Genomic DNA, 16,129 nt, shown 5'->3' on the forward strand with positions numbered 1-16,129 from the left:
AAAATGGCCCTAGAGGGCCACAGGTAGCCCATGGACTACACTTTGCCTATCCCTGATTTGAGATACAGATCAGATTAATAGCATTCACATTTGGTGTGACTTCCCATTCCTTGCCTTAGAGGGAAATACATTTTTGTGTAGGTGGTTGATTACTTACACATTCAAGGATTGGTACCAAGAACTGAAAACAGTACTGAGAGTAAGAAACTAGGATAACAAAATATATTTTTACAAAGAAAACTAGGGTACCTTTAAATGCAGAGTGATAGACCTAAAAAGTGAATAGATATTTTTTTCACTTAAATCGCCTGAGTAGCTTTTTTCAACAAAATGTTCTCTCAAGTAATACCTAGAAAAGTGTTTTTTTAAATAATAACAATAACAACAACAAGAAGAAGCCTATATTTGCATTTTTCCCATTTTAGTGGGGAAGGGGGTTGTACCGCTAACAGTTGTGAAAATTGAAGGCTGTAATGTGATCTCAACAGAGTAAGAAAATCCCATAGCTATTGTTTATCTGACAGTGGAATAGATGAAGTTTAAACGTTTTTTGGAATGCTTGCTTTCAATAGAATATTCATCGATTCCATGTTGTTCTCTTTCTCTTGCAGAATAACCTGCTGATGCTGGCAATTCTTGCCTTTGAAGTTACTATTTACAGGCATCAGGAATATTATAGATGTCGAAACAATCTCACTGCACCTGATACCAAAACAATTTTTCATGACGTTACCAGATTACATTTGGATGATGGAGTAATTAGCTGTCTTAAGTATTTCGTAAATTACTTTTTCTACAAGTTTGGTTTGGAGGTAAAGTCAGAGCTGGCATGATTAGAACACTAATAGCTATGATGATTCCATATTGAGCTTGCTTATTTATTTATTTATTGGATATTTATATTAGAATATATACTCTTTCCTTCAATTAAATTCCTAGAGAATTTTAAAACATGCAAAAATGTGCTAAAAACAATGGTGTATTTTCTTGGTTTGCATAAAAATCAGTACAGTGTGCCTTTGTCTCATGTGGGGGATCTGTTCCAGACCCACCCACCCACCCCCCAGCGTAAGACAAATTCCGCATATGCTTGAGTCCCATTGAAACTAATGGGGCCCGGGCACAGCAGCGCGGCGGTGCCTGCGTACCATGGGCTTGCATGCCATTTCCTGCTTGTTGTGCAATTTTCAGCGTAAACTGAAAGTCGCATATAGGGCAGCTGCGTATGACGCGGGTGCACTGTAACAGCAACATAGAAACTGTCCCTAGAGAAACTGGAGGACATGGGAGAAGGCCTACTGTGGCACCCCAGTTATGGAATGTCTTTCCCTTAGAGGTCTGATTGGTGTCTACGAAGTTTATCACACAGGGTCTTACTGTGAGTCAGTTGCCAAGGAAATGTTGGGGATGTACGCTTATATGAACGCCAGGTACGCTTCCCCAATGTCATGGAATCATGAGCTCCCTCTAGCATTCTGGAATCATTCAGGGAGAGTGACTTTCTTATTAATGGAAATATTGTGATAATAGGAAAGTCACTCTCCCTGAATGATTCCAGGACACTAGAGGGAGCTCATGATTCCCTGACATTGGGGAAGCGCACCTGGCGTTGAAACGTGTGCGCTACCCCAACATTTCCTTGGCAATTGACTCATGGTAAGACCCTTTGTGATAATCTTCTACATTGCTGTCATTCTGGCTCCAAGTGAAAATACAGTTGTTAACAAAAACCTTTGAGGCCTAACTGGTTTTACACAAATAATCACATGCACATTGTTTTAAATTGTTTAAACGTATTTAATTGGTTTTAATCAGTCTTCTTTTAAATTGTGTAATAGCCTTCTAAAATCTCTTTTAATGTTTACATTGAAAAAAAGATAATACTTTATTGTATGTCATTCTGAGATCTTCAGATACAAAAGTAGGCTATAAATATTTAAATAAATAAATAGAGTGGATTTGAAATAAAATTAATCTAAATTAATTGAAAGTCTTCAAAAATAACAGGATCTATGCCTTGTGCCAAAATGCCATGAAATTAAATGTCATATGAGTGTCTTACAACCAGGGTACCACAACAGAGCAGGCCCTTTCCCTTGTTATCACCTGCTGTACTTCAGATGGTGGGGCAACGTGGAAAAGAGAACAGGATAAATATCTTATTGTACAGACATATACACATGGAGAGAAATGGTACCCTGGTCTCAAGCCAAGAGGGGCTTTGAAAGGTCAAAATCAGCTATTTGGATTGAACCCAGAAATGAACAGGAGCCATTTGACTGAGCAGCAAATGACAAAGTGCCAGTGTGATAGGATCAAAATGTCTGGTCCAAGTTAGCAATTTCCTGCCATTAAGGTGCTGCTGTAGACTTAGGGCAGTAAACTGTTTTGTTTTGCTCATAGTCTGCAATGTTATAGCAAGAGCACAATTGCAGCACTGACAGTTCTACCAGATTTTTTTCTTTAGTGTTTTTTTTTTAAAATCCAGTCTTCTGTAATTTTAACTCCAACAACTCCAGTTTTGTTTAGTGGCAATCTATCTTTTTAGCTGGTATCTCTGTCTTGCATGATCTGTAAAAACATGGCTAATATCCAGGAATGAAGTTCTATGCATGAATGTAGAGCTCATAGTTGATAGAAGAAGTTATTGTTGTTCTTGTTCATGCTGTGTGCCTTTAAGTAATTTCCATCTGATGGTGAACCTATAATGGGGTTTTCTAGGCAAGATTTGTTCAGAGAGGTTTTTCCTTTGCCTTCATCTGAAGCCTTCATCTGAGGCTGAGAGAGTGTGACTTGCCTAATGTGACCCATTGGGTTTCCATGGCCAAGCAGGGATTTGTATCATGTTCCAGTTCAAACCATTCTACCACAAAGTGCTAAGGACAAACTACACTTCTGTATCAAGAGGTGCGGGGCCTGAATTCCCTAAAGGCACCTGTCTGATCTTGGAAGCTAAGCAAGATCAGCCTTGGTTAGTATTTGGATGGGAGACCACCAATGACTACTAGGTGCTGTAGGCTAGTTCAGAAAAAGGTACAAGCAAAACCACTCTGAGTATTATTCAGGGAAAAGAAAAGTCCCTGATTTATGGGGTCACCAGAAGTTGAAGGCAGTTTCACAGAAACACCAAGGGCTGCACTGAGAGCACTGTGTTTCCTACCCCCGAGATATTTCATTTTATTTGCAAATGTTTTTGTCACAGTATAACAAAAGTTAGTGTCAGTGACTTAATTCTTCTTTTTATAAATAAGTACCTAAATTTGTGAGTAAAGGGGGAGTGTGAAGAATAATGAAGACCAAGAAATGACACAGCGCTGGAATAAAATAGCTCACATCTTTACTGATTACAATTTATAGATCTTTGGCATAGAGGATAAGTCTGCCAATACATTCTCTAGTTTGCCTACAGTAGGAATCCATGGGACAGCAGGAACTGGAAATCTGCTGCCTGTTCCTGAAAACCTTCCCCATTACAATCCCATAAGGGATTGTGGGTGCTAGACATGCCAGGAAAATTAGGTGAGCAGCACCTAGGAGTTCATTTAGGGTATTTCTATGACAGCCAAGCCTGTGTGAGTGGCGAGATTGTTTGTACCCTTGCTAGATAACAGTGGATGCTAGTGCTCTGCTTACTAAAAGACAGACAGCACAGTTGCGTACGTCTCTGATCAAGCCATTAAATCCTCAGTGGTCCAACCCTATTTTGTAGAAAAGTCAGAGCCAGGCCCAATTGATGATTCTGTAGTGACAGATATAGTCTGCTATAAGGTATGTGACTATAACTAAAAAGAAGACACATTATAGGCTACTCTTACGCTGCAGGTGAATATAGTTGTTACAGATATGGCTGCCCTGTTCCTTAAAGGAGTGTGCCTCAAGCTTGGTTGAAGCCCTGTTCCATCCACACTGGTAAAGAGGGACCAATTGGCATGAATGGAAAGTGGTCTGGTCAGACAAAGTGGAGAGTTGTAAAGATTTTGATTATCTAAATGGTCCACACATGTGGAAGCCCAGAAGCAGTTGTGCACCCTATTTCCCTTCTGCAGCAGTTTGACCACTGTTTCAGTGGCATGTCCCCATTCCTTCAGGTAAAACAGGGAGTATGTTGAGTAGGTGTCATCTCCTCCATTAGGAGATTAAAATGTCAGGACCCTTGCACTTGATTTGGATGGTTGTGGATGGTTCTGGGTCACTCCAATGAGTACCATGTAAATTCCAGACTGTTCTTAGAGGATCACTCAACATGCTTTTATCTGTTCCATTAATTCTCTCTACGCTTTACCCAACAATCCTGCCTCTTCAGCTCCTGTTGATTCCCCACCAAAGGTTACCTGAAGGCTGGTACTGGCCAGCAGAGCAGGATGATATATAAGAAATAAAAGTGGGCTTCTTCAACTTATCCAAGTTCTCTGCCAAAGAGGCTGCCTCCTGGGCAAGCCTAACAGTCCTTTAATAGACTGGATGAGGTCAGTGTTCCAGGGAGCCAACATGAGTTGTGTTGGTTGCTGAATGGGCCAATGCCATACACATGGGGAAGAACCAGCCTTCCTTGAACAACTTTTTACCCTTCAGGAAACCAATAGTGCTCCTAGCAAATTAGCAACCCTTGCTATATCCAGTTGGTTGTTAGAAAATGTATGAACTGTTACTTGCGGGTAAGATAGTGTTACATTTCAAATCATGGGGTTTCTGAGAAGGAAGCTAAATAATATATACAGATAAACTGTCTAGGGAGGTTTAAATTCTGTCTGTTTCTCTTGTTATCGCAGAGCTGTTTCCTGTTATCAGTAAATGTGATTGGTCAGAGAATGGATTTTTATGCCATGATTCATGCCTTTGCCTTAATTGCTGTACTGTATCGACGAAGAAGAAAAGCCATAGCAGAAGTCTGGCCAAAATATTGCTGTTTTCTAGCATGCATCATTACATTCCAGTACTTTATTTGCATTGGCATCCCACCTGCTCCTTGTAAAGGTAAGGACATTTCTTGTCTCCTCCAAATGACTACATTTTTCATCAGTAGTAGTTTGCTTTCCCTATATCTAGTGCTCTCTAGATGCTTGGGACAGCATTCCCATCGAGCCTTGCTGACTAGAACTTTTGGGATTAGTCAAAACATCTGGAGATCACCAGTATGGAGGAAGCTGTTTTACTGTAATTACTGGAAAATTTAAAAGTTGCAAAAGAGAGTGGCTTACTATAGTTGTCCTTGCTTTTGCTTTCACAGATTATCCATGGAGAAGTCCTAATGCTAATTTCAACTCTAATATCATCAAATGGTTATACTTTCCAGATTTCATTCAACGTCCAAATCCTGTCTTTCTTGTATGTAAGTATTTTAATGTGTCTATAACACTGGCCTTTTCTCTTTTCTAATTCCTTTCAGGACATTTTTAATTGGCGTTCAAAAATGCATTGGCATATGCAGAAAAATATCAACCTTTAAAATTTTATTTTGCTGCTGCTAGTGGCTTTGAAATGTTATTGCCTGTGTTTTACTGACCTTTGTCCTGTATGATGACAGTGTGATTCTCAACATCTTTGCCTGATGAAGAAGGCAGTGAAGATTCAAATGTTGAGCATTTTGGTTACCCTGTAAAGGTGTCACTGTTCTGTGGAGTTTAGGTTTGCTTGTATTTTACTGCATGGCCAGGATGGCCACCCCTGAATATGTTTTCCTGGATTTAAAATAGTTTGTATTATCTATCCCCAAGGCCTGTCCAAGGAGGATTTGATTTGGGATTTCCAGGCACAAGTTGCTAAGCCTTAATGTGGAAGATAATTTCCTCTGCTCTGTTATTTTATTGTTCCATGTGTTTGCTCAAGTTCAGATCCTCCTGTTTGTAGGCCAATTATCAAGAGCATTGGTTTGATTCAAGGGATGGGGTAGCCTACTGTGCTCTTCACATAGACCCAAACCAATGTGTCACAGTGCATCTGGAGATGAGAACTAAGTAAACATTCTCTGTCCAATCTTTTGTGGGGAGGTGTGTGTGTGTGTATACCTTTGTATTTTTGCTTCACTCATGTCTTCTAGTGGGCAGAGTTAAAAAGATGAACGAAGAAAGTAGACTCTAGAGAGAAATTATTGAGGAAAAGCAGAGGAAACAATCAGTTGAGAGGCCCTAACTCCTTTTAAGACAGTCAATGAAGAAACAGAAAAGTGGCAGCCATTGGTTCCCATGTCAAGGGCTGCGATGAATGTGTTGCGGCTTTTATTCTGAACTTTAAAGGAGCTATTTAAGGTCTAAAACTATTTAAAGAACAGAATTCATTGCCTTGGATGACACCTTAAAAATTAAAACGAAACTTTGGAGCAGATTCAACACCCACTGACATGAAAACTACTAGCCACCATTGGGCAGAAATTGTACGAGAGGAGGAAGCAAATAAAAGAGATTGGCTTTTTCCTTTCCTCTGTGTTATGATTGTTTGCAGGTCTTGACTGGTTTTAAAATCCCTTTCTGTCATAATTAATGTGAGTCCCACTTCAAAAAAAGAAGGGAGTTGATAGCAGAGATTCATCAAGCTGTCTCCTGCCAGTACTAATCCCAGTGAAGTTGAGATCAAAAGTAAGTAAAGAGGAGGATGCCACCCTTCCATTCCCTCTTTGTTGTCCAGATGCTCACAGCCCTTGAGAAGGCTAGAAGATCCCAGTGAAGTTGAGTTAAACCTGGCTTAAAAGTGAATTTTGGACTTCTTTAAAAGCACTTTTAAAAATGGGTGTTAAGGTCCATACCCAACCTGAACTCTGCATAGATACAGAACAACCTCCTAACTGTTTGTTTCCCTAACCTTGCAAGCTTTTCTGGTCTCACAAAACTGTTTCTTTCACCGCCCCGCCCCCCCACACACACCTTAGCTTTTCCTTAGCCATATGTGGAAATCTTGACTGTAGCAGCAACTGAGGGCTTCTCTCATTCTCCTGCTACAGAAAGGGCAGTGGTTCTAGGAACCTCTAGCCTTCTCAAGGGCTGTGAGCATCTAGACAACAAAGAGGGAAGGGAAGGGTGGGATCCTCCTCTTTACTTACTTTTGATCTTTGATGCTACTACTAAATGCCACCCCTACAGATAAGGAAAAATGTAGAGGAAGAGAAATCAGCTGATTTGTTTGTTTGCGTTTTTATACCCCACTATTCAGACATAAAGACTCTCAGAGCAGCTTACAGATTCTTAATTTGATAGTTCCCTGTCCTCAGGCTGACAATCTAAAAAGACATGACACAAAAGGAGAAGGGAATGGCAGTGGGGAAGGGGATCAAGTCAAACAGATACTGCCAGTTCTTCTCTCCCTCCAATGCCAGAATGGTAGCAGTTAAGATGGAGGAAGGGCCTTTCATCTTCCTCTGGGGCTAGGCATGGTGGAACTATGCCTAACTTTCCTTCTGTCCTTGCAAAATTTACTATGGTGTGGAGCCTGAATTTAAATACTCTTTTCTCTCTGTGTGTATTTCTGCTACTGTATTTAATTAATTGTTTGTGTTACTTATATTGGTTGTTTTAGCTTTGAGATTGCATATTAATCATGTTATGGTTTCATATTCATCAGCTTGATTGCATTTGAAGAACAGTTGTTTACATATTATAAAAATACATACAATCAAAGAGTTACGGCTTAGATTATCAGTGAAGTACAACATTACATATATCAAACCAAATGTGTACATCCTACATTTTCATTGGTATTTCTTCTTTCTGCCAGATGATTTCATGTTATTGCTATGTGCATCCTTACAAAGGCAAACCTTTGAAGATGAAAACAAGGCTGCTGTACGTATTATGGCTGGAGACAATGTAGAGATCTGCATGAACCTTGACGCAGCATCATTTAGCCAACACAATCCTGTCCCTGATTTTATCCATTGTCGGTAAGGGCTAGGGCTTTAATAATTGTAAAGATCATATCAATTTACTAACTACCCTCATTATATTTTCACAGATATCCATTCCTTTTGTGGCCTCTCAGTTCAGTGCAAATGAAAATTTTGCACTCACATCAGAGAAATTAAATGTGTGCTTTTTCTCATTTTTATTTATAATAAGAATTTGGTTTGTGCATTCACAGACAATAATCCATCTGTGTTATGCTAAAGTACACTGTACTTCATAGATTAGTTGGTACTGAAGTCCTAAAGTTATGGGCACTGCCTTACAGATGTATTCTCTGCATATGACTTTTCCCCATTATGTTACAACCTGGAATTGAAATGGATTACAAAAGGGACAGAATATGGCTCAATTGTATCTCTGCCTAGAGAGGACTGCCCAGCAAAACTGAGTAAGGAAGGCACTAGTCAAAGAAAAAAAAGAAGGCCAGTGGCAGCTCTGAAGAAAGGAAAGATCTACAACTGAGATTAGAGAAATTGTTAAAAGTAATAACTATCAGCTTCAACCTGGCCTTTTCGAAGCATACCCATAAAAAGAACATTTGGAGTTTGCAAAATGGTGTGTGAGGGACACAGAAAGTGTGTGAAGTAGGGTTCTCTGGTCTGATGAGATCAAAACAGGTTGTTAATTTTAATTGCTGCCAAGGTGCTTGTACCAAATTTTGATTTAAGGGAGTGAACACACATGCACTTAGTTTTTGTGCCACAATAAAACTATATTTCCGCTTCACAGTGTTGAGTATCTTGCAATAGCAATGCCAATGAAATTCATTTCAACTCCGGATTGTAATGTGAAAAAAAAATCAAAGGTATATGTCTTTGATTACACAAAGCATTGTATACAAATCACACACCGTTTCTTGACACCTTAAAAGAGAAATAAATTTGATTTTAATAGATGGTCAAGTATTAATTTTTGTATGTATCAAAAATCAAAGGGACTGTCTTTTTTTCCATTGACTGACAAATAGTTTTTTTTTAAAAAAAATTACACAGTACATAGTGCAAATGAAGGGCAGGGATCAAGAGGGCAGGTGGTCCTTTTGACCTTAACAAGCAGTTTGTCTACATCATCAGTATTCAAAGACTGAAATTGATCCAAATTAATCTCATTAACAGAATCCCTGGACACCTCTCTAGACGTTTCTGTGTTAAGGCTGGCGTCTAAGTCAGCCCTTATCCAAGAGATTTTATCTGTGAAGTAGTCATTGAAAATATTGCAGCAGGTCTCAGTGGGTTGTAATAACGGATTCAAGGTGGGAGGAGTCTGAGTTAACATCCTAACCACCTTGAAAAGCTCTGCCGGACAAGACTTTGCAGACGCAATAGATGCAGTAAAGAAAGATTTCTTTGCTGCATTTATTGCCACTCGATAGGCTTTAAGTGAAGTCCTATGACGTGTCTTGTTGGATAGGATCAAGTCTTTCGCCAGCGGCACTCTAGTTGTTGTACAGCCTACTTCATCCTTCTAAGATCTTCAGTATACCAAGGATTTCTATTCGAAGTGGGCTGAAAAGGATGCTTGGGAGCGTTTGTGTCAATAGCCTTTGTGAGATCGTTGTTCCAGGTGGACACCAAGGCTTCGACAGAATCACTGACATTACCAGCCATAACACCCTCCAGGGCTTCCTGGAACCTACTGGGTTCCATTAGCCTTCGAGGGCCGACCATTCTAATAGGTCCACCACCCCCGAAGGGGTTATGAATGGTGGCCTTTAGTCCAACCTTAACCAGGAAATGATCCATCATGACAAAAGGGAAGTACAGATTACTTCCGCCCGCGGATTTTCCTGTTCCGAAGAAAAGACCACAAGTTAAGTTAACAATCATTATCAGCAAAAAATGACTGACAAATAGTTATACAGACTGAAGTTCACATGATGTCCCAATTCAGAATAAATCTAATAGTCAGTGTTTCTTCAAGATGACTTCAGAAGCATCAGTTTTTCAACAAATTATACTGTACTACTGAAAGAGTTATGTAATGCACTTATTTGTTCTCTTGCCACTTGATTCCAAAATCATAGTAGTGGTACAACTGCTTATGGGGAGACTTGCCATTTATTTTTATTTATTGGGGGGGGGGGCTAATATTACTAAATTAACAGTATAAGGAAAAGCACTGAGTTATTCAAGAAAAAATCCAAAAGAGAAAAAATTGTATCCTGAGCTGTCCTTCAACCAGTAGAATGGTTCCTTCCATTTACATAAAATAGTAGAAACCCTTCCTGATAAAAAATGTGGAAGCATTTTTTATTTTATTTTATTTTTAGAATTTTGCCAATTCTGTCTTTCTTCTAAAGGCCTCCACATGCCTTGGGACTGCTCCAGAACCTTTTAGTACAAATTTTGGAGGGGAGATGCTAGAAGGAAAGAGACAATCAGCAAGAATTTCATCTCGTACCATCTTCTTCCAGCATGCTATAAGTGAATTTCTGCTTATGAGAAGTTAGGATTTGAACCAATAACTACTGACTTCACTCAATAGGATGGACAATTTCTTTATCCAAGCACAGCACTTTTGTTAATGTTAATAATATATTAAGTGATCATCAAGAGATTGTTTGTCCTAGTTAGACTCTTTGGAACAATGGAATTTACATAAATGTTCATTTGTCAAATTCCTGTTTATTCATTTGACTTATTCTAGTTGGGATTATCATGTGGACTGAGACAATTGAAATGAACAAATACAGATTTAACATGTTTCATTCTCATTTTCTTCTATAACAGATCTTATCTAGACATGGGCAAAGTGATAATGTTCAGTTACCTCTTCTGGTTTGTACTGACCATCATCTTTATAACGGGAACTACTCGGATCAGTATATTCTGTATGGGCTACTTGATAGCCTGTTTCTATTTCTTGCTGTTTGGAGGAGATTTATTACTAAAACCCATCAGAAGCATTCTTCATTATTGGGACTGGCTGATAGCTTACAATGTCTTCGTGATTACAATGAAAAATATATTGTCCGTAAGTGTCATGTTCTTTATTCATAAATATTCACCTTTAAATTGGAGAGTCTGTCTAATCTGTTGTGCTTACAGAGGGGGAAACAATAAAATAATTATGGAAAAACATTTCTCATCTGGTATTTTATCTTTACTTTTACTTTCTTGTTTTCAACATTATATTTTTTGGGGGGGGGGAATTAAACTTGTGAAATATACAAGGCATTGTTAACATATCTACAATTCAGCCTTTTTAGTTCACACTCCCCAGAAGCCTAGAGCAATCAGTTACATATTTGGTAACCAGCTTGGGACCTCCAGCCTGTAGCTTCTTTTGAAGCTTTCCTCCCACCAAAAATCTCAAATAGCAATGTCTGACCAAGACTGTGACTGGTCCTCTGAATGGGAGCACTCTTATTAGGAACAGTAGATATTCACTGCAACATTTCTTAGCAATCCCACCCCCCTCATGTTCCCAAATGATAACAGTGTAAACTATAGAGGTCAGGTGTATGTGGGAAGGGGAACTCACAGTAGGGTCCTTGTCATGTGCAGCTTCACTAAATTGAAAAATGCTATTTTGGTCTTATTTTTATATCATAGCCAAAGATGTACAGTCTGCTGTAATAGGTAGCTCTATTGAAACAATTAGAATTGTTTGCATTGTTCCTACATTTCTCATGAGGGACCTACACTGAAGGGAAATATCATTGTATCCTTCCTCCTCCTCCCTTTTCTTTTAACTTTATATTGAGCAATAGCACCTACTAGTGATAATGCTATTTTAAATATTATCCCCCCCCCAACTGATATTTAATATATACATCTCTGCTTCTTCCAGATAGGAGCATGCGGCTACATTGGGTCATTGATTAAAAACAGCTGTTGGGTGATTCAGATATTTAGTCTTGCTTGTACAGTTAAGGGTTATACAATACGTAAGTATAGACTTGAATTCCTTTGCAATATTTTTTTCTTAAAACTCAATAGAAGTCTTTTAAATATGAATCACTTTTTAAAAAAAACCAGTTGTTTTTCCTTTGCTTTTTTGATGTTAAGAAATAAAATTTTAAAGACTGGATAAAGTATGGACATAATTGAATTTCTTAAAGTAAACTGGATAGAATTTTAAATCTGAAAATAATGGCAAATATTGAATGGATGATGTCTTTTTAAAGCATTTTTATTGTGTATATCATAATAGTGGCTCTGACTTAAAATAATAGTAGTTTACAGTAATATAGTTATAATTCATGGTAACACGAAGCATGTTTGTAGTGGTGCACATGAAGCTATAACAGGTAGCCTGTAGGTGATGCCTACTTTTCATAATTTGTTCTACAGTCTATATTATTCATTATTCTTCTGGGTTAAGGGGATTGCCTGTCATAAATATCTTTCTATGGGCTCTGCTAAATGGGGCAAATGTGTTGTAAGGCTGTGCTATGTGTTGTTGTAGTTGTCAGGATTTTCTAGGGCCTGAAACACACAGGCAAAAAGAAATGGCTTTGGGTCATGTTGGGGGCATGGCGTTTACATGCTGCACATCCCCAACCGCCAGAGCAAAAAAGACTATTTTAATTTACTTGATCCTGGGACCACTGGCGGCAGCCTGCTTTGAGAGTGGGCCAGGCAGTTGCTGTAGTCTTGGCCCAACCATGGCCAGAGCGGCCTCATGCCACTCCTTTTGGCCTGTCTGCTGTGCCCCAAGTGATGTTTCTGTGACTGCAAACTATTTTCTGGCAATTCCTGACACCAGCTGCAACATGTTATTGCCACTCTCAATCTTTTTTTAAAATGCCAAGATTTATTAGTCTCTTCCTTTCTCTCTTTTTAAAAAAGTTGCTTCAGTAAAAAACTGCATCAGTAAAACAGTATTTTCATAATATAGCATTATTGCACTAAACATTTTTAAAAAACAACAACAGAGAACCACCTTAGCATATGGTTCTTTAGAAGACCCTAGTGCAGTTCCAAGACACTACTACAAACTACCCCCAAAATAGGTTTTAAGGAAATGGATGAGGAATTGACAATTTTTGGCAAAATCCAAAACTCTAAACGAGTCTGAAAGAGCACTACATCTTTTTCCATTTACTTTTTCTTTTCATTGTTTTTCATTTTTTTAAAAAAAACTTATAAATTCAGTACATTTTTTGGCCTTTCTAGAAGTGTTATTCTTACAGCTGGCATGATTGACTGCTAACCTCAGAATTGTTCTGGTAGTGGTATGTGGAGATCCAATGTATTTTGACTAGGTGAACCAGGAAAGGAAGCTAGTGCCTTCGTTCATAGTAGTTTGCTGGCCAGTTTGGTGAAAGGACTAAAAATAAAGCACAATTATCAAGAGACTGTCTGAGGCATTTCATATTTGCAGGAGGTGATCCTCTGCCTCCCTCTCTTCCTACCTGCGGTTACAGTCATGAAAGGGCTTGGAAAGTAGAAAGGGAAGGAGCACAAGGGCTTATGAATTTAGAAATAAGACTGTGAAAGATATTTGGCACAAATCCAATTGCTATTCCCAATGTAAGTTATCCAATGAATCAATTGCCCAATGATAAATCAAGATTTCGGTAAATCCCATTGATTCAGCAGGTCTGTTTTAGTTGTAACTAATTATTGAATTTTGGCCACTTATTCTCTTTTCCTTAACTGTTTTACTCTTTTTCCCATTTCAACAAAGATTTTCACTTTGTAAGTGTAATAATACTTACCTTAAGGGTTTTTGTTTACTTTTGCCAGCTTCAGATAAAGATGGAAACTGTAAATTACCTAGTGGGGAGGCAGGAATAATCTGGGACAGCATTTGTTTTGCCTTCCTGTTACTGCAAAGGAGAGTCTTCATGAGTTATTACTTCCTCCATGTGGTTGCAGATATTAAAGCCTCACAGATTCTGGCATCCAGGTAACTTATCCAACTGATTTATTTAAACAGCTGTATATGTCCCTTGAGATTTTTGTCCACTGGTGTAGATCCACCCCTACTGGTTAGTTGCATTACTTTCCATAGCAATTGAAACACAAAGTAAAAACAAAAACTTCCTTAAGTAAAGACAAAAACTTAGACTTGTTGATTAGATCAAAATGCAAAAACAAAAAAATCAAATGTTTTCTCCCTGCTGCATGAAGTTTTTTATCATTTTAAAATATTTTTTCAATTTTTTTCACAATGTGAGACTTCTTTCTGAGAATTTTGTTTTGTGCAAAAATATATTTTTGCAAAGAGTCCTGAAATGTAAGAAAATAAATATTTTCTTTAATGGGATGTCCCATTAAATTTTACGTTACTACAAAGTTTCCTGCCCCATTATGTGAAGAAGTTTGGCTGGTGACCTGGACTCCTATTATTTCCTATACCAGTATAATTGTCAGGTCTTCCTTCATATTTTGATGGTTTGTAAGACATACTTGCTCTCGTAAAATGACATACAAGTTTAACTCAGAAAACAGTGAAGATGTGTTCTGGAACATTTACTTTTTTAACAGAAAATTTGGTTTCAAAGTCAAAATTGACATGGAAAGAATAGGAATAAGTTCCTGCACTACAAACAAGAAAATTAGCTCCATATGCTGCAATAAAAAACTATATGCAAATGTGAAATGAAACAGACAGATCAGGTAAATTTTACAAAAGTAAACAAAAATATTTTGAATCTTCCATAGACCATGTAAAAGTTATTTCCAAAATGCCTTCAGTGATTATTATTTTTCTTTTACCAGCCTCCAGTTTTCCTATGATTTCCATTTTGGTAGGAAGGGCATGGGGTTGCTGGTGAGGCAGATTTATCAACTCACACCTTTTCTTTTTGTTTTGATGTTCACAAACTGTAAGGGGTTAAGGAAGCAGCTGCTCTTCACTTTTCCTGGTACATAAATGGCAACAGTAGGAACAGCTAGAGTAAAATACTGCTTTTTCCCTTGGCAGTAGAATTCAAAGACATAGCTGTGTTAGTCTGGAACATCAGTGTTCAAAGGGAACTTTTTCTTTCACTCTAGGGTGAAACAGACAGGCCAAATGAAGCAGTTTCCACCTGTTTTGAAGACAGGGCATTTAGATGATGCATGTCTCCAAAGTGGGCAGAAACTGGACTGAAACTGTGCTCTAAGGCTAAAAACCAGAACAAAAAGAAGCAGACTTAGCTCGGAAAATATGCACCTCCAATCCTGCATATAAACGCTGTGACGTGAGAGTTATGAAGGAGTGATTCATCCTAACCCTAATATACAAACGCAACAGTGCAGGTGTGCATTGGAAAAAAAAGACAGAGACGGCATACCCAAGTGATCGGAGCAGCAATGCAAAAAAGTGAAAGTGTGACACCTCCAATGGATGTAATTACAACATACACAAACCAGAGTCCAAGATGGGAAATGGGGTGAAGGGATGTGAAAGGGACATGTGAGGGGGGCATGATTGTGCCTAGCCAGCATTTTACTGGACACACCGATTCTCCGATACCCTGTACTGGTTGGTGGAGGATCACCGGTGTGACTGTGTGGTTGATCAAAGGAGTGGCCATTCAGTGGGATGGCATCTAGGCAGCAGACAGTTGGGGACAGTTGTTTGTGCAACAGTGAGCATGCATGGTGGGGAGGTGATAAAAAATTTACTGTGCAGTTGAGCCCTTCGCATACAGGCCACCTTGGGAGTGACTGGTGTGGACAGCGGGGTTTCAACAGGTTCGAGCTGCTTTTTCCTGCCCACCTGTTCCACCCCTTAATCTCAAAAGTGCTACACGATCTCTTTCAACACTGCTCTTTCTCAATTGTTTACTGCAGACATGCTGCTGCAACTCAACACTGGGAGTATTTTCCAGCACTTTTCACCATTCTCCCAATGCCAGTGCTGTTAATAAAATTTTCAGCTAGACAGAAGATGAGGAGAAGGAGGGAGTTGGTTGGGCATAAAAAGACATTGTAAAAAAAAGCTTTGTTAAATTGAGGTATGGCTGTATTTAAGAAAGAATAAGAAGTTCCCCCTGAAATTAAATGAGAGAAATGACTTGCCTATGCAGAGGGATGTGGTATATAATGCCTGTTTTATGGGGAATCTGGAGAATTCTTCTTGAAGTGTGGAATAATTTTCTTGACCCTAACAGACACACCCAGAATATTTGTATTAGTTTCCAGTAGTGCAAAATAGCTGAAGCAATGGGTTGCTTCCCCTAAAACCTTCATCTTTAATAGTGTTTGAAAGCAACCGTGTTCAATATGCCATTATAAGCATTACATATAGCATTACCTGGTACTTGGCAAAAGGTTTGGTTCTTTTATTATGCATACATG

The 16,129-nt window shown here is 38.7% G+C and overlaps 1 protein-coding gene across 1 annotated transcript in view; it reads left to right on the forward strand.

Moving 5' to 3' along the window:
• LOC149317196 (piezo-type mechanosensitive ion channel component 2-like) overlaps positions 1-16,129 on the forward strand; it is a 285,183-nt gene that overhangs the window by 225,910 nt on the left and 43,144 nt on the right. The window contains exons 23-29 of the mRNA XM_089517023.1: positions 612-812; positions 4,770-4,974; positions 5,228-5,329; positions 7,705-7,870; positions 10,622-10,865; positions 11,685-11,781; positions 13,586-13,748. Of these exons, the coding sequence (XP_089373149.1) occupies positions 612-812; positions 4,770-4,974; positions 5,228-5,329; positions 7,705-7,870; positions 10,622-10,865; positions 11,685-11,781; positions 13,586-13,748 (1,178 nt within the window). The remainder of the gene's footprint in view (positions 1-611; positions 813-4,769; positions 4,975-5,227; positions 5,330-7,704; positions 7,871-10,621; positions 10,866-11,684; positions 11,782-13,585; positions 13,749-16,129) is intronic.

Source organism: Sceloporus occidentalis, unplaced genomic scaffold (assembly GCF_023333645.1).
Source record: "Sceloporus occidentalis isolate IW3139 unplaced genomic scaffold, rSceOcc1.0.p SCAF_3, whole genome shotgun sequence".
NCBI classification, from domain to species: domain Eukaryota; kingdom Metazoa; phylum Chordata; class Lepidosauria; order Squamata; family Phrynosomatidae; genus Sceloporus; species Sceloporus occidentalis.